The sequence below is a fragment of the Dendropsophus ebraccatus genome, chromosome 4 (genome assembly GCF_027789765.1).
Source record: "Dendropsophus ebraccatus isolate aDenEbr1 chromosome 4, aDenEbr1.pat, whole genome shotgun sequence".
Lineage (NCBI taxonomy): Eukaryota > Metazoa > Chordata > Amphibia > Anura > Hylidae > Dendropsophus > Dendropsophus ebraccatus.
The window spans coordinates 6078345-6106107 of NC_091457.1; the positions used below are offsets into that span (position 1 = coordinate 6078345).

Genomic DNA, 27763 nt, shown 5'->3' on the forward strand with positions numbered 1-27763 from the left:
CCTGGACGGAGAAGAGAGGAAACGCTCAGCGAGCCCGCCAGTATACAACCTCCAAGAGAGTGGCTGATAACAGAGAATAAAGGCTCACACTGGAGGACGGGGCTTCAGGGGTCTTAGGCTAGTCATACTTAAAGGGGTATTCTGGGTTTGTTACTGTCGATGGTGAGACTAACAATTCCTTCCATACTTGTTATTATCTTTTCTGTCTCCTTCCCCCAGTTCTCAGCTGCTGCTTTCTGCTGAAGACACAAAAATCTGTGTGTGAGCCTCTCTCTCTGTCTCCCCTCCATTCTGAGACGGCTGATGTAAACAAGTCCCTGGCAGGCTTTATCTGCAACATTGTAGCTTCTTTGTTATGCTTGAGGGGTTAATCTGAGGTCAAGTTGCTAATGAACTCGCTGTCAATAATTCTCCCAGCATTACAAAGAGGCTACAATGTTGCAGATACAGCCGTCTTAGCCAAAGGGAGGGGATAGGAGGGGGAGTAGGAGAAAAAGAAATGTGTGAAATGTTTCCTCTCTGTCTCCCCCTCCCCCCCCCTCCCTTCTGAGATGGCTGATGTAATCAAGTCCCTGGCAGGCTGTATCTGCAACATTGTGGCTACTTTGTAATGCTGGGAGGGTTAATCACTGTGAGTTCATCAGCAACTTGACCTCAGAATAACCCTACCAGCATTACAAAGCTGCTACAATGTTGCAGATACAGCCTGTCAGGGACTTGTTTATATTAGCCGACTCAGAAGGGAGGGGGGAGGGGGAGACAAAGAGAAAAGCTCACACACAGGTTTATGTGTCTTCAGCAGAAAGCAGCAGAACTGGGGGAAGGAGACTAAATAGATAATAACAAGTATGGAAGGAATTGTTAGTCTCACCATGGGCAGCAACATATCAGAAGTTATGTGTGAGTGGAATACCCCTTTAAAAGGTCCCCTGTACCTAGCACCATCTCACTGTTGATGGGTGAGTGACTTTGGCTGTCTTACATTGATCTCATTGTGTACCACACTATCATCACCTTCGCAGCAGCTTTGGATGTGACTGGAGGCAACACAATGAACGTCACTCAGTGTAAAGGACAACCTTAGCGCTGTGACTCTAGAAAAGGCAAGGAATGCTGGGAGCTGTAGTGATCAGTCAGCGGCGGCCGTCCTCAGACACAGACTACACACGGCCACATAGTTTCCTAAGAAGAAGCTGTGAGAGGCCAGTGATTGAGGTCTATTGCTGGAAGTGACAGACGAGAAATGAGACATTCCCGGAATATTGCCGAAGGTGCGACCGGTGATACACGGGAAGAAAGCAAACCGAGGACGCAAAGAGAGAGAGACCCGGGGACACAAAGAGAGAGAGACCTGGAGACACAAAGAGAGAGAGAGACCTGGAGACACAAAGAGAGAGAGAGACCCGGGGACACAAAGAGAGAGAGAGACCTGGAGACACAAAGAGAGAGAGAGACCCGGGGACACAAAGAGAGAGAGACCTGGAGACACAAAGAGAGAGAGAGACCCGGGGACACAAAGAGAGAGAGAGACCCGGAGACAGAAAGAGAGAGAGAGACCCGGAGACAGAAAGAGAGAGAGAGACCTGGGGACACAAAGAGAGAGCAACTCACAGGACAGAGAGAGTGAGACCCAGGGACACAAAGAGAGCGAGACCCGGGGAGACAGAGAGAGAAAGAGAGAGAGAGAGCAACTCACAGGACACAGAGAGAGAGAGAGAACGAGACCCCGGGACACAGAGGAAGAGAGCAACTCACAGGACAGAGAGAGCAAGAGAGTGACAGAAGGAGAGAGGAAGAGAGGGGAATAGAGAGACAGAGGGAGAGCGGCACAGGGAGCACACAGTAAATACCTTCTCGGTTTCCAGTATCTTGTTCTCGAATATATATAAGATGCAGTTTCGGACGACCTCCAGCCTCCGGGCGCTGTTAAACACTGTGCTGCCCTTGTCCACTATGGAAACTAAAAGACAGCGGAGGAGAGTGAGGGAAGAAACATGAAGTGTGAGCTCTGCGGGTCAGGCTGGCAGTGTACAGTCATTATTACAGAGGACCGGGCAGCAACATCTGTCACAGAGACGCCTCACAAGTTTTTATTGGTCGGGGTTCGAGTGTTAACACTGTAGAATGCGCCGCCACATGATCCTCTCCCCGCCGCCCAACGCTCCTGTCCCCGCCACCGCACACTCCTGTCACCGCCACTGCACACTCCTCTCCCCGCCGCCCAACGTTCCTGTCCCCGACACCGCACACTCCTCTCCCCGCCGCCCAACGTTTCTGTCCCCGCCACCGCACACTCCTCTCCCCGCCGCCCAACGTTCCTGTCCCCGCCACCGCACACTCCTCTCCCCGCCGCCCAACGTTCCTGTCCCCGCCGCCGCACACTCCTCTCCCCGCCGCCCAACGTTCCCGTCCCCGCCACTGCACACTCCTCTCCCCGCCGCCCAACGCTCCTGTCCCCACCACCCTACGCCCTCCTCTCCCGCCACCCAAACCTCCTGTCCCCGCCACCGCACACTCCTCTCCCCGCTGCCCAACGCTCCTGTCCCCACCACCCTACGCCCTCCTCTCCCGCCACCCAAACCTCTTGTCCCCGCCACCGCACACTCCTCTCCCCGCCGCCCTACGCCCTCCTCTCCCCATGGCCCCACGCCCTCCTCTCCCCGCCGCCCTACGCCCTCCTCTCCCCATGGCCCTACGCCCTCCTCTCCCCGCCGCCCCACGCCCTCCTCTCCCCATGGCCCCACGCCCTCCTCTCCCCATGGCCCTACGCCCTCCTCTCCCCGCCGCCCAACACTCTCCTCTGAAACGAGTAAAGTAAAACTTTGTGAGACGAGATTTTTTTATGGATTTCACTCAATAAATCTCTTTGTACCGACTGGCTGCTGGATCATCCTGGTTCCTATGTCTGCATACAAGTCGTGTTACCTTTGACCATTAGCCTAGATAATGGGTGCACAGACTACCAGACTGACACACTGTAACAACCCCCCAGAGGTGTATAGGATCAGAGAGGAGGGTCTCACCGACAGGGGATCCGGCAGGGACGATGCACTTCTTCTCCAGCCATGCCCCCAGCGAGTTCTGGTTCTTGTGGACGCCATCTTGGATCAGCTCCTGGACTTTGAGGTCATTGATCTTGGGGAAGGGCAGAATGTGGACACGGAGGTGGGAGCCCTCTGTAGGTTTGGGGACTTTCTGGAACGCCATGTGCGGGTTGGGGTTCTCCTATAGGGAAGAGGAAAAAAAAAAAGCTGAGCGGGTGACGTCTCCTTATGGGACTTACAGAAGAAAATCTATAAGGTCAGTCACCTATACACAACTAATACAGTGCCGACCCCTGATGAAGACCCCCCCACATATGATGTAATAGGAGGTTATATCAGTACTGGAGCGTTATAAGAGGAGCGGCTGATATCAGTCACATATGGTGTAATAGGAGGTTATATCAGTACTGGAGCGTTATAAATGGAGCGGCTGATATCAGTCACATATGATGTAATAGGAGGTTATATCAGTACTGGAGCGTTATAAGAGGAGCTGCTTATAGCAGTCACATATGATGTAATAGGAGGATATATCAGTACTGGAGCGTTATAAGGGGAGCTGCTTATAGCAGTCACATATGATGTAATAGGAGGATATATCAGTACTGGAGCGTTATAAGAGGAGCAGCTGATATCAGTCACATATAATGTAATAGAAGGATATATCAGTGCTGGAGCGTTATAAGAGGAGCGGCTGATATCAGTCACATATGATGTAATAGTAAGTTATATCAGTACCGGAGCGTTATAAGAGGAGCGGCTGATATCAGTCACACATGATGCAATAGGAGGTTATATCAGTGCTGGAGCATTATAAGAGGAGCGGCTGATATCAGTCACATATGATGTAATGTCTGGAGATTATATCAGTACTGGAGCGTTATAAGAGGAGCCGCTGATATCAGTCACATATGATGTAATAGGAGGTTATATCAGTACTGGAGCGTTATAAGAGGAGCGGCTGATATCAGTCACATATGATGTAATGTCTGGAGGTTGTATCAGTACTGGAGCATTATAAGAGGAGCGGCTGATATCAGTCACATATAATGCTTATATATATATATATATATATATATATATATATATATATATATATATATATATATACATATACACACACACACACACATTACTGAGCGTACAGTCTGATGGGGGGGGGGGGGGGGTCTCGCCTCAATCGGAACATTTGGAAGTAGTAAAACAAACAGCCTGTCAGGGCTCTGGCCGTGCGGATGTAACAGGATTGTACAGGGATTAACATGCGCTCGGACAACACATCCCGGCACATTCCGGACAGACAGCGAAAATGTAACCAAATAAAGAGGCAGATAATAAGCAGGATGACTGCAGCGACATCACACTGAGGTGAGAACATCGCCCAATGCACCTGAGCAGGACACTGTCACATGACTCTGCACAGCTCTGCTGATTAGCTGGGACAAGTCACATGGGGGCTTTCCACCCGACAGAACCAGATGGAATAGAGGAGGAGTAGGAGGGGTTCCTTACGTTTTTGAAGAGGTGTTCCGCCAGCTCCTTCACCCGTTTCAGCGTCTCCTGAGCGTCGTAGTTTTCATCTTCTTTGATTCTTTCCACTTCGAAGGATACGAGCTGTGAGGAGAGGGCAGGATCGGGAGCTTAATGTAACACCAACACATGGGGATCCACTACAAATAACGCACTACAACTCCCACAATGCAGCGGGCACTGAACCAGCAGGGGGTGGGGAGACCTCCAACATGAGCAGAATTATGAATGCAGCTCTGAAAGTGATTTCAGAAGAAAACCTGACTGGCATTACACTTAGATTTAACCCATAAAATGGCGCTCAGACGCAGAGCTCCGCAGATATGCCGCCACTTTATTTAGAGGAGCTGTCTCTTTAAGAGACCGCCTTAGCTGCCCGTAACTTCTTACAGCCTTTATTTAGCCCTGTAAATCGGGAAGATTTGCTTATTTACTCCCCCCATCATTATTACAGTCTATAAAGGCGGCGTCAAGGCCGCAGATCGGATACCCCCCCTCCCCGATCCGCCTGAAACCAATTAGCATCAATTAAACATAAAAGAGGCTAATGGGAATCAGTTCTATGAAGGAATTGTACGGAGCGGCCCAAGAACAACATCTAAGGCCCGGCGGCGCCCCCTCCTTAGCGGCCCAGAAAAACAAGGGCGCCTTATGGGGGGTAAGTGCTTCCTTCCTGCTCCAACATTCTAGTCAGTCAGGATCGGGCTCTGGACTGATACATTGTATCCAATATCACAAGAGACGTCAGAGTCTGATACACTGTAACAAACCCTCTGCTCCGAGCCCATGTATGTGAGCAGGGTGCTGCAGTATTAGTCAGGGTTCCCCTTTAAACACAGGACACAAGACGTGGACATATGTTCTTACCTCATCAAACAGATCGCAGGCCCGGTACGGCGGTCCCCGCTCCGACACAAATCCGGCAAACGCCATCCCGTTCAGGACTTTAGTAAGGAAATCGGTCTCTATTAATCCGCGCTGTCCCAGAAAGGCGGCCTGCAGAGAGAGGAGGAGAGCGGGGGTCAGCGGGGCGGGGGCAATGGGGGTCAGCGGGGGCAATGGGGGTCAACGGGGAGGGGGTCCTGACCAGACAAGTCCCTTAGCTGCTATTGTCCTGCATTAGCCATTTTTTATACTGTCCGTGCTCCATGACTGTTCCGTCCCTCCATATTACACTAGGGGGCGCTGTAAAGTGACTGTGATTTTGCAGGTTATGGACAGAATGCATTCTGGTCCTCTGGACATTCAGGACAGATCTTATTTCAGATCTCAGGATTTTTTTAGCTGTTTTTTTCCCCTCTTTTATTTCACTTTGTTGTTGTTGAAGATCAGAAGAAAAACAAAAAAAAAAAAAACCTGCTGCAAATAAGTAGGCGGAATGTAAGCAGAGTGCTGGAGGTCCGACTGACCATATACAGTAACCTAGCCTAGAGAGCCGGCCGACCCCCACAGAGCCCAGAGAGCTGGCAGACCACGACGGTGCCAACAGAGCGGTCCGAACCCCACGGCGCCCAGAGAGCCAGCCGACCCCCACGGCGCCCAGAGAGCCAGCCGACCCCCACGGCGCCCAGAGAGCCAGCCGACCCAATGGCACCCAGAGAGCCGGCCGACAACTACGGCACCCAGAGAGCCAGCCGACCCCCACGGCGCCCAGAGAGCCAGCCGACCCCCATGGCGCCCAGAGAGCCAGCCGGCCGACCCCCACAGCGCCCAGAGAGCCAGCCGACCCAATGGCACCCAGAGAGCCGGCCGACAACTACGGCACCCAGAGAGCCAGCCGACCCCCACGGCGCCCAGAGAGCCAGCCGACCCCCATGGCGCCCAGAGAGCCAGCCGACCCAATGGCACCCAGAGAGCCGGCCGACAACTACGGCACCCAGAGAGCCAGCCGACCCCCACGGCGCCCAGAGAGCCAGCCGGCCGACCCCCACAGAGCCCAGAGAGCCGGCAGACCACGACGGCGCCAACAGAGCGGGCCGAACCCCACGGCACCCAGAGAGCCAGCCAACCCAATGGCACCCAGAGAGCCAGTCGAGCCCCACGGCCCCAGAGAGTCAGCCGACCCCCACAGCGCCCAGAGAGCGGGCCCATCCCCCACAGCGCCCAGAGAGCGGGCCCATCCCCCACGGTGCCCAGAGAGCAGGCCCAACCCCAAGGCGCCCAGAGAGCCGGCCGACCACCAAGGCGCCCAGAGAGCCGGCCGACCACCAAGGCGCCCAGAGAGCCGGCCGACCACCAAGGCGCCCAGAGAGCCGGCCAAACCCGCCGACGCCCAGAGAGCCGGCTGACCCCCACGGCGCCCAGAGAGCTGGCCCATCCCCCACGACGCCCAGAGAGCCGGCTGACCCCAAAGAGATCCGACCGTCCCCAAAAAGACCGGACAGCATCCAGAGAGCTGACCCAACAGTGTCCAAAGACCAATTACCAGGGTCAGTGGTACGTGTTGAAAGCTCAGATGGAGAGAAAAAAAAAAAAAAAACAGAATCCTGAATGCAGCTCTGGGAGGTGATGATATAAAGCACATTACCTTGTGGAAGTGTATGACGGGTTCTGCATGTATCCTGATGAGCTGAAGGCAGGATCGGTATCCCTGAAATATCTGGGCAAACAATCGGAGGAAGACGGCCCGTACTTCTTTATCCTGAGGGAAGAGGAGACAATGCGGTAATTTACGCCGAGCGCTCCCACATCTCACCGCGCTCTACACCATAACCCCAGCGCTCACCAGGATCTTTACAGGGGACAAAGAGGTGCGCAGCGGCGGGAAGGCGTAATCTGCAACTTCGAGATCCGGATGAAGAACCTGAGAAAGGTGAAAAGTGACAAAAATGGAGGATTCAGGAGAATGATAAGATAAAAGACCAAGCGGCCGATCCCTTGTATGACCAGAAGTTCTGCTATGTCAGCGTCTCTGTTTGCAGTCAGTGAATGGAAAGTTGTAAAGACCTGCTCACAGCTGCGGATTTGCTACAATGTAGACGATCCCCTGTATGCTGAGCTCAGCGGCACAGGGCCCCAGCTGGCAGTTTGGTACAATGTGTCAGTGTAGCGGAGGGGAGATGGACTCACCAGGGACAGGGCGGTCTGCGTCTGGTGCAGCAGGGGCTCGGGCAGCTGGGACAGGTGGATACATTCTGGGATCTTTATGGTCCCTCCGTCCAGATCCGCTATGATCACATCGAGCTGGAACAACACAAGATAGAAGGGTGATAATAAGGGTATGTTCATATCTCGTTTTTAGTCGCACGTCGGGCTACATGGCAGAAATCAGTGAAAAAAAGATGCTGACGTGCAGCCGACGGCCACATGACGGCCACATGGATTTTAATGAGCAGGACAGAGTCATTATGTGACTGCACGGCAGCATCCTTTTTTCACAGATTTCTGCCGTGTAGCCCGAAGTGCGGCTAAAAACGAGATGTGAACATACCCCAAGAAACATGGCTCCACATCCATCAATCCATCATATCTAATCACTGTGGAGTTCTGGGAGGGAGGGAGGGAGGAAGGGAGGGAGGAAAGGAAGGAAAGAAGGAAGGAGAGGAAGAAAGGAAGGAAAGGAAGGGAGGGAGGGAGGGAGGGAGGAAGAAAGGAAAGGAAAGGAAAGAAGGAAGGAGAGGAAGGAAGGAGGGAAGGAAGGAGGGAAGGAAGGAAGGAAGGAAGGAAGGAAGGAAGGAAGGAAGGAAGGAAGGAAGGAAAGGAAAGGAAAGGAGGGAGGAAGAAAGGAAAGTAAAGGAGGGAGGAAGGGAGGAAGAAAGGAAAGGAAGGAAGGGAGGGAGGGACGGAGGAAGGGAGGAAGAAAGGAAAGGAAAGGAAGGGAGGGAGGTAGGGAGGGAGGGGGAGAGAGAGAGAGAGAGAGAGAGAGGGAGGGAGAGAGAGAGGGAGGGAGGGAGAGAGGGAGAGAGAGGGAGGGAGAGAGGGAGAGAGAGGGAGGGAGAGAGGGAGAGAGAGGGAGGGAGGGAGAGGGAGGGAGGGAGGGAGAAAGGGAGGGAGGGAGGGAGAGAGAAAGGGAGGGAGAAAGGGAGGGAGGGAGAAAGGGAGGGAGGGAGAAAGGGAGGGAGGGAGAAAGGGAGGGAGGGAGAAAGGGAGGGAGGGAGAAAGGGAGGGAGAAAGGGAGGGAGGGAGGGAGAAAGGGAGGGAGGGAGGGAGAAAGGGAGGGAGGGAGAAAGGGAGGGAGGGAGGGAGGGAGAAAGGGAGGGAGGGAGGGAGGGAGGGAGAAAGGGAGGGAGGGAGGGAGAAAGGGAGGGAGGGAGGGAGGGAGAAAGGGAGGGAGGGAGGAAGGGAGGGAGGAAGGGAGGGAGGAAGGGAGGGAGGGAGGGAGGAAAAGAAAGAGAAAGGAGAGAGAGGAAGGGAAGGAGGGAAAAGAGAAAGGAGAGAGAGGAAGGGAAGGAGGGAAAAGAGAAAGGAGAGAGAGGAAGGGAAGGAGGGAAAAGAGAAAGGAGAGGGAGAGAAAGGGAGGGAGGATGGAAGAGAGGAAAGGAGGAAAGAAGGGAGGAAGGAAAAGAGAAAGGGAGGAATAAAGGAAAAGAGAAAGGGAGGGGGGGAGAAAGGAAGAAAAAGAGAAAGGAGAGAGAGGAAGGGAAGGAGGGAAAAGAGAAAGGAGAGAAAGAGAAAGGAGAGGGAGAGAGAGAAAGGAAGGGATGGAGGATGGAAGAGAGGAAAGAAGGAAGGAAGGAAGGGAGGGAGGAAGGGAGGAAGGAAGGGAGGAAGGAAGGGAGGAAGGGAGGGAGGGAAGAGAGAGGAAAGGAGAGAGAGGAAGGAAGGAAATAAGCAAGGGAAGGAAGAAAAAGAGGAAAGGAGGGGGAGGAAAGGAGGAAAGAAAGGAAGGGAGAAAATAAGAAAGGAAAGGAAGGGGTAAGGGTAGGTCATTATGTGTTCTGCTCATTTGCGGGATGTACGCGGCTTTTGTGCAGGACTCAAAAGCGTAGTCAAAAGGGAAGGAAAGGGAGGAAGAAAGGAAAGCGAAAGTATAGAAGAAAAAAGAAAGAATATAGGCAGGAAGGAAAGGTAAGTAAAGTAAAAGAAGAAAATGGAGGGTGGGAAGGAAATGAAGAATGAGGATAAAAGGAAGGACTACAGAAAAGGGAAAGAAAAGATCGCAGGACAAGGAAGAATGGATAAAGGAAGGAAGGACGAAGAAGGGAACGAAAGAAAATAATGGGAAGAGAAGGGAAAGAAAAAGGACAAGAAAGAAAGAAGGGAAAAAGTATTGGGCCTCTCTACCTCGCTCCCCTCCGTAGGACAGGTACAGACTGGCCCCCCAAGGGACATCCACCCCCTCCCCAAACACAGACCCTCATACACTGAGCGGTCATTACCCGTCATGTCCCATATTTGATGAAAAATCTATTTATATTTCCCTCTATCCACTACTCTCACCATCCTTCTCTGTTAGCTCTTGTTTACATAGACAAAAACCACAGTGAAAGTTCCACTCCCATAACCAGCGTGGATTTTCAGCGTGCCTGCACCGGACTCATGAAGCTTGCAGGATATCCTTATACATTGCGTTCATGCAATCCTGGATGCTTGCAGTACCACCTTTTACCACAAGTGGCAGTATTAACACAGGGAGAAAGTTGAGCAAAAAGATGAAAACATCTTTTACTGTCAGACCATCCCCCCACTGGTATGATACAGCTCTATAGTGGTTATTCTATAGGTGACTGCGCCCCCTCTTGGTGAGGTCCGCTCCTCGGAGACAATAGCTATGGGCTATAAATTCCTAGACTTTGGCACCTGTCTCAGAAGCCGCTCTCCTGGGTCAGATGATCGGATTCCACTCCGGGTGACACGGCTGGATAAAACCAGTTCTTGATGCGTGTGCGCCATATGGAATGAATCAGGTATTGTATGCCCCACTGCTACTACTCCTATCACTATGGCCAGTACACATAACATGGAACCATCACTCATAAATCAGCCCCAAACATGTGTAACAAACACTCCAGTTATTTCAGGGATTTGTCCTCTCAGGACCGCACACCCCCTCTATATTATTCCAGTCACTCGAGGGGCGATTCTCCGGGAACGACAAGACGGATGGTCGGACACGTCAAACGTGCCGAGAGTTAAGAACAAGACACCGTATACAATAGGGACCTGACAAAGGGCGATAAATCCAGCACTCAGCACCTGTCCGACAAGAAGCCCGCTGCCAGATGACGGCCCAGACTCCCGGCTACGCTCTGGATCAAACCAGTTTCCATACTTGTGGAACACACATGGAAGCAATATGGTGGCGTACAGCACGGGGAGCGGGACGTGTCATGTCACTGCTACTACATACATCAGATCTAACATGGTCAGGTATAAGTGACCTGTCACATCCCATTACCATCAGGACATTGGACGAGAACAATGTGGAAACCATCAACAGGCTGAAAATGTCAACAAGCTGCCGCTGACGTAATGCATTGCATGTATCTTACTTAGTCCTTGACAGTCGTCCTGACTGGATTACTAGTACCAAGCTCTTATTAGGTTTTGTTGTTTTTTTATGCTAATTACAAATTGTATTCACTAAATACTCCAAGTGCCCATGGGTGAAATCATCCTAGTAGACAGGAGGATAGGGTAGACGCTCCTGAGCCAAGCTCCGAACACAAGGACACTGCAGGGGGGGTAATGGGTCTCACATATTAGAACAAATATCACCAGGATCTGGGGTTATAAGGAGCCAATAGTATTTATGGGTTTCTCAGAAGACACCCCTGGACACTCAGAGTACTGAGACATGGATTACAATGAATAAGCCAAAGTAATACGTTTTGTTTTATTTATTTATTTATAAAATTTAAAACAGACAATATACAATTTAACAAACCTGTCTTACCATAGAGTTACATTGCAGGTAGGTGTCCCGATATATATCCCTGATATATACATCCACAAATAGAGCAAGTAAACACGTGGCCATAGAATCCTAAGGAGGCTCTCATCACCAGGTCTCTGTTATATATTTCCTGTCTATTGTGGCATGTACCTTACTGTATACCCTGATACCTGCTGGTGTACACATTACCACCCTGATGGACAGAAGCCATAGTGATAAGGAGACATTACATAGATGTTACAGACACAAGAAGATTATAGATGGGCACTTATTATCAGAGAATGACGTCCTTTACAAACATAATGGGCCCAGGTCCCCCCACCGCTGCCCTGGACCACCAAAAACACTTACCAAATCATGGAGCTCCGAGCAGAAGATAGAATGGACCCCGATAATAAATGGAGTGGGGGAGCTGAGGACCTCGAGGAGCTGGGCAGGAAGGATGGGGATATACGGGTAGCTGCAAAATACAAATGTCAGGAAGAGATCAGACAACATGTGACCAATCTATGTGAGGGAGAGAGAGAGAGAGAGAGAGAGAGAGGGCGGAAGGAAAGAAGGAAGGGAGAGAGGGAGGAAGGGAGGGAGGAAGGAAAGAAGGAAGGGAGAGAGGGAGGAAGGGAGGGAGGAAGGAAAGAAGGAAGGGAGAGAGGGAGGAAGGGAGGGAGGGAGGGAGGGAGGGAGGAAGGAAAGAAGGAAGGGAAGGGAAGGAAGGGGGGGAGAGAGGAAGGGAAGGAAGGGAGAGAGGAAGGTAGGTAGGTAGGAATGGGAGGAAGGAAGGGAGGGAGGGAAGGAAGGAAGGAAGGAAGGGAGAGAGGAAGGTAGGTAGGTAGGTAGGTAGGTAGGAAGGGGGGAGGAAGGAAGAAGGAAGGAAGGAAGGGAGGGAGGAAGGGAGGGAGAGAGGAAGGAAGGCAGAGAGGAAGGTAGGTAGGAAGGGGAGGAAGGGAGAGGGGAAGGTAGGTAGGAAGAGAGGGAAGGAAGGAAGGGAGAGAGGAAGGTAGGTAGGTAGAAAGGGGGGGGAGGAAGGAAGAAGGAAGGGAGGGAGGGAGGGAGGAAGGGAGGGAGGAAGGGAGGGAGGAAGGAAGGAAGGAAGGAAGGAAGGGAGGAAGGGGAGGAAGGAAGGGGAGGAAGGAAGGGAGGGAGGAAGGAAGGGAGGGAGGGAGGGAGGAAGGGAGAGAGGGAGGGAGGGAGGAAGGGAGAGAGGGAGGGAGGGAGGAAGGGAGAGAGGGAGGGAGGGAGAGAGGGAGGGAGGGAGAAAGGGAGGGAGGGAGGAAGGAAGGAAGGAAGGAAGGGAGGGAGGGGGGAAGGAAGGAAGGAAGGAAGGAAGGGAGGAAGGGGAGGAAGGAAGGGAGGAAGGAAGGGAGGGAGGGAGGAGGGAGGAAGGGAGAGAGGGAGGAAGGGAGAGAGGGAGGAAGGGAGGAAGGGAGAGAGGGAGGAAGGTAGGAAGGGAGGAAGGGAGGAAGGGAGGGAGGGAGGAAGGGAGAGAGGGAGGAAGGGAGAAAGGGAGGGAGGGAGGGAGGGAGAGAGGGAGGGAGGGAGGGAGGGAGGGAGAGAGGGAGGGAGGGAGGGAGAGAGGGAGGGAGGGAGGGAGAGAGGGAGGGAGGGAGGGAGGGAGGGAGGGAGAGAGGGAGGGAGGGAGGGAGAGAGGGAGGGAGGGAGGGAGAAAGGGAGGGAGGGAGAAAGGGAGGGAGGGAGGGAGAAAGGGAGGGAGGGAGGGAGGGAGAAAGGGAGGGAGAAAGGGAGGGAGGGAGAAAGGGAGGGAGGGAGAAAGGGAGGGAGGGAGAAAGGGAGGGAGGGAGGGAGAAAGGGAGGGAGGGAGGGAGAAAGGGAGGGAGGGAGGGAGAAAGGGAGGGAGGGAGGGAGGGAGGGAGGGAGAAAGGGAGGGAGAAAGGGAGGGAGGGAGGAAGGAAGGGAGGGAGGGGGGAAGGAAGGAAGGAAGGAAGGAAGGAAGGGAGGAAGGGAGGAAGGGGAGGAAGGAAGGGAGGAAGGAAGGGAGGGAGGGAGGAGGGAGGAAGGGAGAGAGGGAGGAAGGGAGGAAGGGAGAGAGGGAGGAAGGGAGGAAGGGAGGAAGGGAGGAAGGGAGGAAGGGAGGAAGGGAGAGAGGGAGGAAGGGAGAAAGGGAATGAGAGAAGGAACCCAGTATGGATGGGCACCTGTGATATGGATGCTAGCACCCCAGTATGGATGGGCACCTGTGATATGGATGCCGGCCCCCCAGTATGGATGGGCACCTGTGATATGGATGCCGGCCCCCCAGTATGGATGGGCACCTGTGATATGGATGCCGGCCCCCCAGTATGGATGGGCACCTGTGATATGGATGCCGGCCCCCCAGTATGGATGGGCACCTGTGATATGGATGCCGGCCCCCCAGTATGGATGGGCACCTGTGATATGGATGCCGGCCCCCCCCCCAGTATGAATGGGCACCTGTGATATGGATGCTGCCCCCCAGTATGAATGGGCACCTGTGATATGGATGCTGCCCCCCAGTATGAATGGGCACCTGTGATATGGATGCTGCCCCCCCAATATGGATGGGCACCTGTGATATGGATGCTGCCCCCCCAGTATGGATGGGCACCTGTGATATGGATGCTGCCCCGCCAGTATGGATGGGCACCTGTGATATGGATGCCGGCCCCCCAGTGTGGATGGGCACCTGTGATATGGATGCTGCCCCCCAGTATGGATGGGCACCTGTGATATGGATGTCGCCCCCAGTATGGATAGGCACCTGTGATATGGATGTCACCCCCAGTATGGATGGGCACTTGTAGTATGGATGTCGCCCCCAGTATGGATAGGCACCTGTGATATGGATGCCACCACTGTGGGGTCACTTTCCGCCATATTACCTATACTTTAGCGGGTACATTAGAGCCTCTAGTGCCCGGCAGGCGTCGCTGAGCCGCTGGAAGCTGGAGGAATGGAACAGGACTTTGTTTTCGGTCAGCACCGCACAGAAGAGGCTGAGAACGTTCTGGATTCCTACAACACAAAGGATCAAAAAAAAGTTATTGAGAAAACAAATCAATTCCAAATATCGCCAGCGCCAATCTGCCAACGATGAGAGAAGCCGAGCTCACTGGAAGAGACTGCGGAAAATCTGGGTCACATTTGGTGATTTAGGAGAGCGGGGGGGAGGTGACCAGCAGCGGGGTCAGCCCCAGGAAACGCCATCCAATCCGCCCATCAACAGACTGGAGACTCCTTCCAGCTCTCCTTGTATCTCCGCTTGCTGTCAGTGACCAATACACTGATCTGTATAGGATATAAGTGTATAGAATGTAAGAGCTGCCCTCCTGCTGGTTTGTTACAATGTAGCAGCGCAGACACCACAATGGACTGTGAGGTGTATATGACCCTGACATCACACATGGATTGTGTAAGGGGGACGTGAGTAAATTGCATTAACGGCCCGAACCTCAAACGCCCGCCGACTCGTGTAAAATGTGAAGTATTTAAAGGGGAAAACAATTCCCCGAAATCAGGAAGAACCACAAAGATCTGGATGTGATTGTTCAGACGTGGAGATCAGAGCGGGGATCATCCTCTGTGGTTACAGGAGGAATGAAAACACCAAGAGAGAAGGCTGGGATATCACACATACATAGCTACAGCATACATAGATAGTAACAGACCATACACTGCGTAACATACTATGTATATGTGATGGATATAGGTAACAGTTCTATATTCATCACACATACATAGCTACAGCATACATAGATAGTAACAGACCATACACTGTGTAACAGTTCTATATCCATCACACATACATTGTAACATATCTATATCCATCACACATACATAGATAACTATGTATATGTGATGGATGTTACAGCGTGTATGGTCTGTTACTATGTATGTGTGATGGCTATAGACCTGTTACTATGTATGTGCGATGGCTATAGACCTGTTACTATGTATGTGTGATGGCTATAGGTATGTTACTATGTATGTGTGATGGCTATAGACCTGTTACTATGTATGTGTGATGGCTATAGACCTGTTACTATGTATGTATGATGGCTATAGGTCTGTTACTATGTATGTGTGATGGCTATAGGTCTGTTACTATGTATGTGTGATGGCTATAGACCTGTTACTATGTATGTGTGATGGCTATAGACCTGTTACTATGTATGTGTGATGGCTATAGGTCTGTTACTATGTATGTATGATGGCTATAGACCTGTTACTATGTATGTGTTACGCTTTCGCTTCCTGTTGATGGGATATACTGGAGATCTGGGTTCCTTATGTTCCTTCTTATTAATAAACCACCTCAGAGATTTCTGGGATCGCTCCTGTCGTCGCTGACACATCAGTCTCTCCTTCCTGTTGTGTCCTGCGGCTCGGAGATAGAGAGCGACCTCGGAGGTGAAGTGCTCGGACGCTTTCCCCTCACCAGCTATTTATATAGGATGTATCTTTAGAAGGACGGTCGGGAAGGAACAGTCTGATCTATCCGAGACGCTACACGAGCCTCCAGGAAAAGTACCAGAAGGAGGTGGTATATACAAGAGCCTGCAAAGGTGATATCTTACTGCTATACCGGGATATCATCCAAAGAAGTGACAGGCCCGAAGCCTGAGGCTGCACTACTGAGGCACTCACCTCCCTCTTATACACATACAGCTATGGTGTGCTCACATCTATACACACAGTCAGCTAAGCTGGATGGAGACACTGACATGGCCTTCAGTAGTTCAGCCTCACTTTTAGGATGTGCACTGAAGAGGCTGCCACCTAAACACTGAAAGCTGAAAACTGGCAAGAAATGGGTAGGCACATCTTAAAGGGAATCTGTCTCTAGGTTTATTCCATCTTAAATGATGGTAGCATAAACTAGTGACAGAAATGCTGAGCAGATCCTCATTCTACCTATCTGTTCTCCTAATATGCAGGAGAATAGGATTCTTGCCACACCCCTCCCCCGCCCTCCAGCTGCTGATTGACAGCTGACTGCCTATACACAGCATGCATAGATAACTGCCAATCAGCAGTTGGTGGGTGGGCTCAGGCCTCCCACAGCCAGGGGCGGCGGCTCAGGCCTCCCACAGCCAGGGGCGGCGGCTCAGGCCTCCCACAGCCAGGGGCGGCGGCTCAGGCCTCCCACAGCCAGGGGCGGCGGCTCAGGCCTCCCACAGCCAGGAGCGGCGGCTCAGGCCTCCCACAGCCAGGAGCGGCGGCTCAGGCCTCCCACAGCCAGGGGCGGCGGCTCAGGCCTCCCACAGCCAGGGGCGGCGGCTCAGGCCTCCCACAGCCAGGGGCGGCGGCTCAGGCCTCCCACAGCCAGGGGCGGCGGCTCAGGCCTCCCACAGCCAGGGGCGGCGGCTCAGGCCTCCCATAGCCAGGGGCGGCGGCTCAGGCCTCCCATAGCCAGGGGCGGCGGCTCAGGCCTCCCATAGCCAGGGGCGGCGGCTCAGGCCTCCCATAGCCAGGGGCGGCGGCTCAGGCCTCCCATAGCCAGGGGCGGCGGCTCAGGCCTCCCATAGCCAGGGGCGGCGGCTCAGGCCTCCCATAGCCATAAAAACCTAGAGGAAAATGACCCGGAAACTGCAACCCCCATCATGCCCTAACAGGCGTAAAGATAGGGGTTGTAGCTGACTTTGACGACCGATGTTATAATAAATCGAATCACCTTCACGTGTGAACAACCAGAGCGACGGTAAATACATTTACTATAAATACGTCCACGCGGCCGGTGTATGAAGAGCGAGAATGAATAAGCAAAAAATTGAAGAGTCAGAGTTAATGAGTTCAGAGTGTGAACTGTGTCCTAGATCCCTCCTGACGGCCGGGCTAACTATTACACGGCCAGGGATGGAGGCTGATGGGGCCAGAGGTAACCGCTCCCTCTATATCAGCTGTCATTATCCAAACCCAAATCAATGATTAATATAGCAGTTCTCAGAATGGCCACTAGATGTCAGCACAGTACACATGCAGAGGAAAAGGAACCTCACTTTACAGCCTGTGGTAAAACTGATCATCATTCAGAGAAGTGGAAGTAATAACTCACTACCAGAACAATGATCAGCAAGCTGTATACAAAGTCCCTGTGGAAGTGTACAGTGTGCAGAACACAGAGATGAACATGAGCATGAAAACTATGAGCTGGCGATGCGCCCTCTTCAGTCCGGGTATTCAGCAATTTTTAGGAGAACTGAGACCAAAAGGGTTAATGTTTCTTCTTAGGGAGATTATCATAAAGCCCTGTGAAGGCTTATAGGTCAGTCCACTGGGAATTCTGGGAAATGCAAAGCAGCTCTCTGAAGCCTCCATAGATCTTTATGATGCACTCGCCTTCTGGAGAGATTCCTGGCTTGGCCTAAATCCTCAGTCATGTTCTAAGGCTTCTTACGGGAGTCAAACACTGACATGAAGGGACAGCCGCTTCAGTCCCCCCTCCCGACAGCTGCTCCGCTGATCCCCCATCCCGGCAGCTGCTGATTCTTTCCCCCGTCCCGACAGCCGTTCCGCCCGTCCCCCGTCCCGACAGCCGCTCCTCCCGTCCCCCCTCCCGACAGGCGCTCCTCCCGCCCCCCCCTCCCGACAGGCGCTTCTCCCGTCCCCCCTCCCGACAGGCGCTTCTCCCGTCCCCCCTCCCGACAGGCGCTCCTCCCGTCCCCCCTCCCGACAGGCGCTCCTCCCGTCCCCCCTCCCGACAGGCGCTCCTCCCGTCCCCCCTCCCGACAGGCGCTCCACCCGTCCCCCCTCCCGACAGGCGCTCCTCCCGTCCCCCCTCCCGACAGCCCCTCCTCCCGTCCCCCCTCCCAACAGTCGCTCCTCCCATCCCCCCTCCCGACAGCCGCTCCTCCCTTCCCCCCTCCCGACAGCCGCTCCTCCCTTCCCCCCTCCCGACAGCCGCTCCTCCCATCCCCCGTCCCGAAAGCTGCTCCTCCCATCCCCCGTCCCAAAAGCTGCTCCTCCCATCCCCCGTCCCAAGAGCAGCACGTGTGTAACATACAGCAGGGTACGCCACTATGCAGGGGAGAGGAGTATACAGGGAAAAGCTCTACAAACCTCTAAATACCATCATAAATAAGAGCTCTGATTGCTGTCAGTGAACAGGAACCTCCCTGCATATTAGAGTGTGAGATCATGGGGTCAGGGATGATGGGAGTGATGATATACTGTGTGTGACAGGAGATTAGAGTGTGAGCTCCTGGGGTCAGGGAGGATGATGGGAGTGATGATACATTGTGTGTGATAGGAGATTAGAGTGTCAGCTCCTGGGGTCAGGGATGATGGGAGTGATGATACTGTGTGTGATATGAGATTAGAGAGTGAGCTCCTGGGGTCAGGGAGGATGGGAGTGATGATACACTGTGTGTGATAGGAGATTAGAGTGTCAGCTCCTGGGGTCAGGGATGATGGGAGTGATGATACTGTGTGTGATATGAGATTAGAGTGTGAGCTCCTGGGGTCAGGGATGATGATGGGAGTGATGATACACTGTGTGTGATAGGAGATTAGAGTGTGAGCTCCTGGGGTCAGGGAGGATGATGGGAGTGATGATACTGTGTGTGTGATAGGAGATTAGAGTGTGAGCTCCTGGGGTCAGGGATGATGATGGGAGTGATGATACACTGTGTGTGATAGGAGATTAGAGTGTGAGCTCCTGGGGTCAGGGAGGATGATGGGAGTGATGATACTGTGTGTGTGATAGGAGATTAGAGTGTGAGCTCCTGGGGTCAGGGAGGATGGGAGCGATATGATATACTCCGCAGCAGCCTATGTTGCTGCCATACAGATGTACCAGAGCTCTGGGATCTGCAGTCATAAGTTTTAGCATAACAATGAAGAAACAAACAATGAGGATTGGGGTCAGGCGGTGGCGGCAGAAGCGGTGTAGGGGGGGGGGGGCATTGGCCATCGCTGCCAACCACAAGTCCCACATGAGAGGCTTCATCTCCCCTGCGGCCGGCGGATGGAGCGGCTTCAGACGGATGCCTGCAGTGACATCATGGGGATGTGTGCAGCGCAAGGCGGCCGGGCCCCCGAGGGCTCGCCAAGCACGGACTTCATTATTAACCAATAATCTCCAGCCCGGCCATCTGACTGCCATTATAAACTAATCAGGAGGCCGAGAATACAATGTATCTGGAGCGCACGGAACATTCCTGCCGGCCCGCGTGTTCTGGAGAGCGCCTGGTGAATACCTGAGACCAAAACAACCCGCACGCCATGTACACAGCCTCACAGTCAGAGCTGCAATCATAATGCTGCATTAGGTAAAACTCAATGCAGCTGAAGAAGGAGCAATCCTATAAACAATCACATTCAGAGCTGCAATCATAATTCTGCATTAGTGTGCATTTACACAGAAAGATTTATCTGACAGATTTTGGAAGCCACAGCCAGGAATGGATTTGAAAAGAGGATAGATCCCAGTCTTTTCTTTATGACCTGTTCCCTGTTTATAGTCTGTTCCTGACTTTGGCTTCAAAGATCTGTCAGATAAATCTGTCCGTGTAAACGCACCATCAGATAGAACTGTCAATGCAGCTGAAGAAGGAGAAATCCTATAAATCGATCACTTCCAGAGCTGCAATCATAACTCATAATCAACTGTTAGAAAGTTATATAGATTTGTAATTTACTTCTATATAAAAAAGATCTCCAGTCTCCCAGTACTTATCATCTGCTGTATGTCCTGTAGGAAGTGGTGTATTCTCTCCAGTGTGACACAGTGCTCTCTGCTGCCACCTCTGTCCATGTCAGGAACTGTCCAGAGCAGCAGCAAATCCCCATGGAAAACCTCTCCTGCTCTGGACAGTTCCTGACATGGACAGAGGTGGCAGCAGAGAGCACTGTGTCAGACTGTAGGGAATACACCACTTCCTGCAGGACATATAGCAGCTGATAAGTACTGAAAGACTGGAGTTTCACATTGTAATCTGTAGTAAGGATAAACTACAACTCCCATAGTGGAATGCACTGCAGTGCACAATGAGGAAGGCTCTCCAGGGGAATGCGGCAGCAGAAGTGTGAGTGCAGCTCTGGAGGTGACTGCAGTATCAGCCACACTCACACATGTCAGGTTGGGTGCGCTTTATGTAATGTAATATACCACGTATACCGCCATCAGGTGACCCAGGCGATGAATAGGGATCAGACGGGCTGTGTGCAGCCATTGTGCCTGTGCACTGACCCGTCCCAATCGGGCTTCCTCATCCCCCTGCAGTACGGACGGGATGCAGGAGACACGTCCGCACTGTACTTTTCCAAGCTGAGCTGCTTTCTAGGCGCTGGGGTTATGTAACGCTCCGTGACCGGGATTCCGGATTGTTTACTGGAGGCGGCCGCGGGGGGGGGGGGCCCTCTGTATCTCCAATACTTTCTAACAAACTCTTCTGTCCTGATTGTTTGTTACAATGTATCAGGGCAGAAACAATTGTTCTGTGAAGACACCGTGCACAAGGGGAGAAACATGCGGGATTACCAGCACCCAGAGCTGAACTCACAATTCTGCAGGACATGCGGTCTCTCTTCTATCACATTAGGAGCAGTTCACATGGTTGGAAACGCCTAATATAAGAACACAGCTTCAGAGCTGCAACGTCCGTGAGACGTCCACCATCATAAAATACACGAAGGAGAAGAGTGATAGAGGAATAAAGCCCCTACCCATAATGCAATGCACAGTAATGTCAAGTGCCCCGAAGAGGAGGAGACAGAGGAGCCCCGAGGAGGAGGAGGAGACAGAGGAGCCCCGAGGAGGAAGAGGAGGAGGAGGAGACAGAGGAGCCCCGAGGAGGAAGAGGAGGAGACAGAGGAGCCCCGAGGAGGAAGAGGAGGAGGAGGAGACAGAGGAGCCCCGAGGAGGAAGAGGAGGAGGAGGAGACAGAGGAGCCCCGAGGAGGAAAAGGAGGAGGAGGAGACAGAGGAGCCCCGAGGAGGAAAAGGAGGAGGAGGAGACAGAGGAGCCCCGAGGAGGAAAAGGAGGAGGAGGAGACAGAGGAGCCCCGAGGAGGAAGAGGAAGAGGAGGAGACAGAGGAGCCCCGAGGAGGAAGAGGAGGAGGAGGAGACAGAGGAGCCCCGAGGAGGAGGAGACAGAGGAGCCCCGAGGAGGAGGAGACAGAGGAGCCCCGAGGAGGAAGAGACAGAGGAGCCCCGAGGAGGAAGAGACAGAGGAGCCCCGAGGAGGAAGAGACAGAGGAGCCCCGAGGAGGAAGAGACAGAGGAGCCCCGAGGAGGAAGAGACAGAGGAGCCCCGAGGAGGAAGAGACAGAGGAGCCCCGAGGAGGAAGAGACAGAGGAGCCCCGAGGAGGAAGAGACAGAGGAGCCCCGAGGAGGAAGAGACAGAGGAGCCCCGAGGAGGAAGAGACAGAGGAGCCCCGAGGAGGAAGAGACAGAGGAGCCCCGAGGAGGAAGAGACAGAGGAGCCCCGAGGAGGAAGAGACAGAGGAGCCCCGAGGAGGAAGAGACAGAGGAGCCCCGAGGAGGAAGAGACAGAGGAGCCCCGAGGAGGAAGAGACAGAGGAGCCCCGAGGAGGAAGAGACAGAGGAGCCCCGAGGAGGAAGAGACAGAGGAGCCCCGAGGAGGAAGAGACAGAGGAGCCCCGAGGAGGAAGAGACAGAGGAGCCCAAAAGAGGAGGAAGAGACAGAGGAGCCCAAAAGAGGAGGAAGAGACAGAGGAGCCCAAAAGAGGAGGAAGAGACAGAGGAGCCCAAAAGAGGAGGAAGAGACAGAGGAGCCCAAAAGAGGAGGAAGAGACAGAGGATCCCAAAAGAGGAGGAAGAGACAGAGGATCCCAAAAGAGGAGGAAGAGACAGAGGATCCCAAAAGAGGAGGAGACTATGAGACATGGAGAAGGAGGAAGAGGAGACACTGAGACATGGAGGAGAAGGAGGAGACAGAAGAGACAGGAGAGAACTGAACAGAGGAGACAGCAGGATAAAAGAGTGGGGTCCGGACGCTTAGCTGAGCATTTTGGGGGCTCCTGGGGACATAAGTCATAAGATGAAGTATCCAGCTGCCTGCTATGTAATATGTATGGTCAGCTGGAGATCAAGCCTCTTCTCACTTATCGCACCCAGCAGAACTGTGAATTCAGCTCTGGATGTGACAGGAGTATAAGACTATGGCTCAGTATAGGTTAAGTCTTCCATAAGTCAGTAATCGCTGGATGTGGATGTACTCAGGGAGGCTGATCTGCCGCCATGGTGCGGATTATACAGACAGGAGGTGGCGGTGCGGCTCCTCACACAATCATCCCTGCATGGATTAAGAGAGAAAGTTCTGAGGTCACTGACCCCCCTCCCCCCCCATCCTCCAGACGCCATCACCTTGTGGCCTTTTATTCCCTTCTTAAGTGACAATAATGATTTGGCAGCCTCAAAACCACGAGAGAGACGGAGGACGGAGAGGTCTCCACATCTAATACAGTCACCAGAGCTTCGGCCACGCGTCACAACCCTCATATAACCAAGGGTTCACACAATGCTCTGTGAGCTCCAGACTGATACATTGCACATAGCTAGTCCTGCTCTCAGCTGTATCCAGTGTAGACAATGCTCTGTGAGCTCCAGACTGATACATTGTACATAGCTAGTCCTGCTCTCAGCTGTATCCAGTGTAGACAATGCTCTGTGAGCCCCAGACTGATACATTGTACATAGCTAGTCCTGCTCTCAGCTGTATCCAGTGTAGACAATGCTCTGTGAGCTCCAGACTGATACATTGTACATAGCTAGTCCTTCTCCCAGCTGTATCCAGTGTAGACAATGCTCTGTGAGCTCCAGACTGATACATTGTACATCACTGATAGGGATGCGGGGAGGGCGGAGCTCTGTGATGGTATAGGGGGGGGAGCACCCTCTCGGCTCCGTCTCCTTACAGTAATGTTGCTGAGAATAACAGGGTGCGGCCCTCGTAAACCGCGGGTAAATTTCTTTTTGGCCCCATATAAATACCTTCCTGTAAAGTAACGGGGTGACGCCGCACTAGCAGCTAGAGTGACCGGGTCACCGATGAGGAATGAAAACACCCGCACCGCGCCAAAATTACCGGACGGGAAAGTAAATGAAGGCAGATGAGCAGAGCCGAGCGTGCGCCACCCACACCCCACACTGCTGCTCCACCCTGTGTGATAGGAGATTAGAGTGTCAGCTCCTGGGGTCAGGGATGATGGGAGTAATGATACACTGTGTGTGATAGGAGATTAGAGTGTCAGCTCCTGGGGTCAGGGATGATGGGAGTGATGATACACTGTGTGTGATAGGAGATTAGAGTGTCAGCTCCTGGGGTCAGGGATGATGGGAGTGATGATACATTGTGTGTGATAGGAGATTAGAGTGTGAGCTCCTGGGGTCAGGGAGGATGATGGGAGTGATGATACACTGTGTGTGATAGGAGATTAGAGTGTCAGCTCCTGGGGTCAGGGATGATGGGAGTGATGATACACTGTGTGTGATAGGAGATTAGAGTGTCAGCTCCTGGGGTCAGGGAGGATGATGGGAGTGATGATACACTGTGTGTGATAGGAGATTAGAGAGTGAGCTCCTGGGGTCAGGGATGATGGGAGTGATGATACACTGTGTGTGATAGAGAATGTATTTGTGCAGATCTGCCTGCGGGGGGCGACGTGTCTCAGGGCAGAGGATATTATATTATTACATCCAGAGACACGAGAGCCGCACAAACAAGCTGTATAAGTATGTGCCCCCCTCCCTGGGCCACCGACAGGAGCCGCTCAGTGCAGAGGGATAAGGTAACTCAGCCCCTGCAGCATCCCTGGTAAACACGGCCCCCCACCCCTGGAGCAGCACTTACGGGAAGCCTGAGCGGCGGGCTCTGCTGTGTTACAGTGTGATACAGGATACGGCCCCCAGTACCGGCAGGAATGTCTGTAAATCATCGTCCTGACACTGACACAGCCCCGCTGCTCCACAGGAGACTTATACCTCCATATAATGACAGTACAGGGGTCCGGGACAAGGACTGCGGAGGGGATCCTCCTATGTATGCCTTGTAGTCCCAGCCCCAACCACCGGGGGAGCTGTCTGCTAAGGCTTCATAATCTAAACCAGGGATAGAGAAGCTGTGGCCCCGCAGATAGTTCTGAAATCATCTGCAGGACCACAGGTCCCCCTCCCTGATCTGGTGCTGGGTCAGGTCCTCACCTAGTTGCTGGAAAAGCAGCGCCACACTGGTGCCCGTCACTGGCAGGCTGTCGTATAGCGGCGTCTGGATCAGCTGCCGGTCCCCGGCTCCCAGCGAGAACAGTTTCTGCAGAGATAGAAGCAGAGAAGTCACCGCCATGTCTGGGCCTGCTGCTGTGGTGATAATAATCCACCCCCCTCCCCCACCCTGCTCAGCCTGAGCTCCCTGCTTCACAAACACAGAGCAGACTGACACCTGCACAGCAGGTAGGGATGGAGAACAGAGCTCTACAAGGCGGGGGGGAAACAGGAGACCCCAATCTGTAACACCTCCAGTGTACCGGTGATCCCTTCTCCAAATATACCCGCTCACACCTGCAGGGGGCAGTCTCCATCCCAGTCACACCCGCAGGGGGCAGTCTCCATCCCCATCACACCCGCAGGGGGCAGTCTCCATCCCCATCACACCCGCAGGGGGCAGTCTCCATCCCCATCACACCCGCAGGGGGCAGTCTCTATACTTGTCACCCTCTCAGTTACAGATGACACGACCAGCGCCATTACCTGGGATCCGCCGGCTGATGGGATGATACAGGTCACCAGATTTGCCACCAGGTTCTCCAGCGACACGTTCAGACTGTCCACATAGACTGTGTAGATCAAGCCGAGGCAGGCCTGCGGGTGGGAGAGCGGGGATACATGTTATAGTGTGGGCTCGGAGTGCGAGCTCTTCAGTCCGGGACATGGAGGGAGCTGGCTGGGATTACTGACCCTGAAGATTTCCGGATAGTCCAATCTGGACACCAGCACCAAACTTTTTGGAGCGAACACTTGTGCCGGTTGGATTAATCCGGAATCCTCGTCGTCGCCATCGCTGTGATCGCTCTTCGATCCCTGGAAAAAAAAAAAACACAAATAGTCTAGTTATATTCACAAAAATCGGAAATTGTCCAAAAAGTCCTAAAACCCCCAGAATAATTTACTATAGATGAGTGAACGCAGCCCATCCATCACTAGAGAGAGATATAAAGTGTCTGTATGTGTGTGTGTATGTACGTATGTATAATATATATATATATATATATATATATATATATATATATATATATATATATATATATATATATATGAGCTCTCTGTATACCCTATAGGATAAGCACAGCCTTCTCCTGTAACACTCTGTGCTGCTTTGGACACTGCGTAGCTCTCGGTCTGTATACCCTATAGGATAAGCACAGCCTTCTCCTGTAATACTCTGTGCTGCTTTGGACACTGCGTAGCTCTCGGTCTGTGCACCCTATAGGATCAGCACACCCTTCTCCTGTAATACTCTGTGCTGCTTTGGACACTGCGTAGCTCTCGGTCTGTATACCCTATAGAATCAGCACAGCCTTCTCCTGTAATACTCTGTGCTGCTTTGAACACTGCGTAGCTCTCGGTCTGTGCACCCTATAGGATCAGCACACCCTTCTCCTGTAATACTCTGTGCTGCTTTGGACACTGCGTAGCTCTCGGTCTGTATACCCTATAGGATCAGCACAGCCTTCTCCTGTAATACTCTGTGCTGCTTTGGATACTGTGTAGCTCTTGGTCTGTATACCTCATAGGATCAGCACGCCCCTCCCTTTAATACTCTGTGCTGCTGTGGATCCTGCGTAGCTCCGATCTCTGTATAACAGAAGCCTCTGCTTGCTGTGAGTGTTGTCTCCATCCTCGCACAGCTGAGGGGCTGTTACAGTGTAGCCCTGACCCTCCTCTATGGCCTCCTGCACTCTATTACATGGCGCCCCCCGGTGTCGGCTCTGTCCCGGCCCGCCAGCCCTGTCTTTCCTCCATCGGACAGTGACACATTGCTTTTCCACCTGCTCTTGTTGTCTCCAGGTTGCTGGACGTGTAATAGTCATTGTGCGGTGAAACGTTCCAGCTCCGCTCCGTTATATAAGACGACACCTGACCTCCTATAAACGTCTCCGGATACAAAACAGATCAATTAATCAGCATGTAATCCCCCTGGAGGGAGACGGACTGCTCGCAGCGATCTGGAACAATGTTTCGGCAGCGTTGCTAGCAACAAAGGAGTTGTGGATGGAAGACCTGACAGGGATGTTACACCGCCATCTATAACAATCCGGAAACCGCTAACACCGCGCTCCATCATCCGCAACATGACGCAGGAAAAATGCTACAGTCTATGAGACTTAAAGGGACAGATGCCCAATAAAAAGTCGATCACTAATCCCCTCGAAAAGCCTTTACCTGTGCAGTGAAATCAAAGTGACTACAGCCTATCCATCACTAGAGATCAGCGGTGACATCACTAAGAATACGGCCTATCCATCACTAGAGATCAGCAGTGACATCACTGAGAATACAGCCTATCCATCACTAGAGATCAGTGACATCACTGAGAATACAGCCTATCCATCACTAGAGATCAGCGGTGACATCACTGAGAATACAGCCTATCACTAGAGATCAGCGGTGACATCACTGAGAATACAGCCTATCCATCACTAGAGATCAGCGGTGACATCACTGAGAATACAGCCTATCCATCACTAGAGATCAGTGACATCACTGAGAATACAGCCTATCCATCACTAGAGATCAGCGGTGACATCACTGAGAATACAGCCTATACATCACTAGAGATCAGCGGTGACATCACTGAGAATACAGCCTATCCATCACTAGAGATCAGCGGTGACATCACTGAGAATACAGCCTATCCATCACTAGAGATCAGCGGTGACATCACTGAGAATGCAGCCTATCCATCACTAGAGATCAGCGGTGACATCACTGAGAATACAGCCTATCCATCACTAGAGATCAGCGGTGACATCACTGAGAATACAGCCTATCCATCACTAGAGATCAGCGGTGACATCACTGAGAATACAGCCTATCCATCACTAGAGATCAGTGACATCACTGAGAATACAGCCTATCCATCACTAGAGATCAGTGACATCACCGAGAATACAGCCTATCCATCACTAGAGATCAGCGGTGACATCACTGAGAATACAGCCTATCCATCACTAGAGATCAGCTGTGACATCACTGAGAATACAGCCTATCCATCACTAGAGATCAGCAGTGACATCACTGAGAATACAGCCTATCCATCACTAGAGATCAGTGACATCACTGAGAATACAGCCTATCCATCACTAGAGATCAGTGACATCACTGAGAATACAGCCTATCCATCACTAGAGATCAGCAGT

General features: G+C 52.7%; 1 protein-coding gene across 4 annotated transcripts in view; it reads right to left on the reverse strand.

Moving 5' to 3' along the window:
- The window catches only part of SBF2 (SET binding factor 2), a 155439-nt gene that overhangs the window by 66036 nt on the left and 61640 nt on the right, over window positions 1-27763 (reverse strand). For all 4 annotated transcript variants that reach the window (XM_069965033.1, XM_069965032.1, XM_069965031.1 and 1 more), the window contains exons 4-15: window positions 25302-25424; window positions 25095-25205; window positions 24552-24657; window positions 14268-14400; window positions 11761-11869; window positions 7644-7757; window positions 7300-7377; window positions 7102-7215; window positions 5442-5570; window positions 4557-4658; window positions 3024-3225; window positions 1851-1960 (exon numbers count right to left, since the gene is read on the reverse strand). In XM_069965033.1, the coding sequence (XP_069821134.1) occupies window positions 1851-1960; window positions 3024-3225; window positions 4557-4658; window positions 5442-5570; window positions 7102-7215; window positions 7300-7377; window positions 7644-7757; window positions 11761-11869; window positions 14268-14400; window positions 24552-24657; window positions 25095-25205; window positions 25302-25424 (1431 nt within the window). The remainder of the gene's footprint in view (window positions 1-1850; window positions 1961-3023; window positions 3226-4556; window positions 4659-5441; window positions 5571-7101; window positions 7216-7299; window positions 7378-7643; window positions 7758-11760; window positions 11870-14267; window positions 14401-24551; window positions 24658-25094; window positions 25206-25301; window positions 25425-27763) is intronic.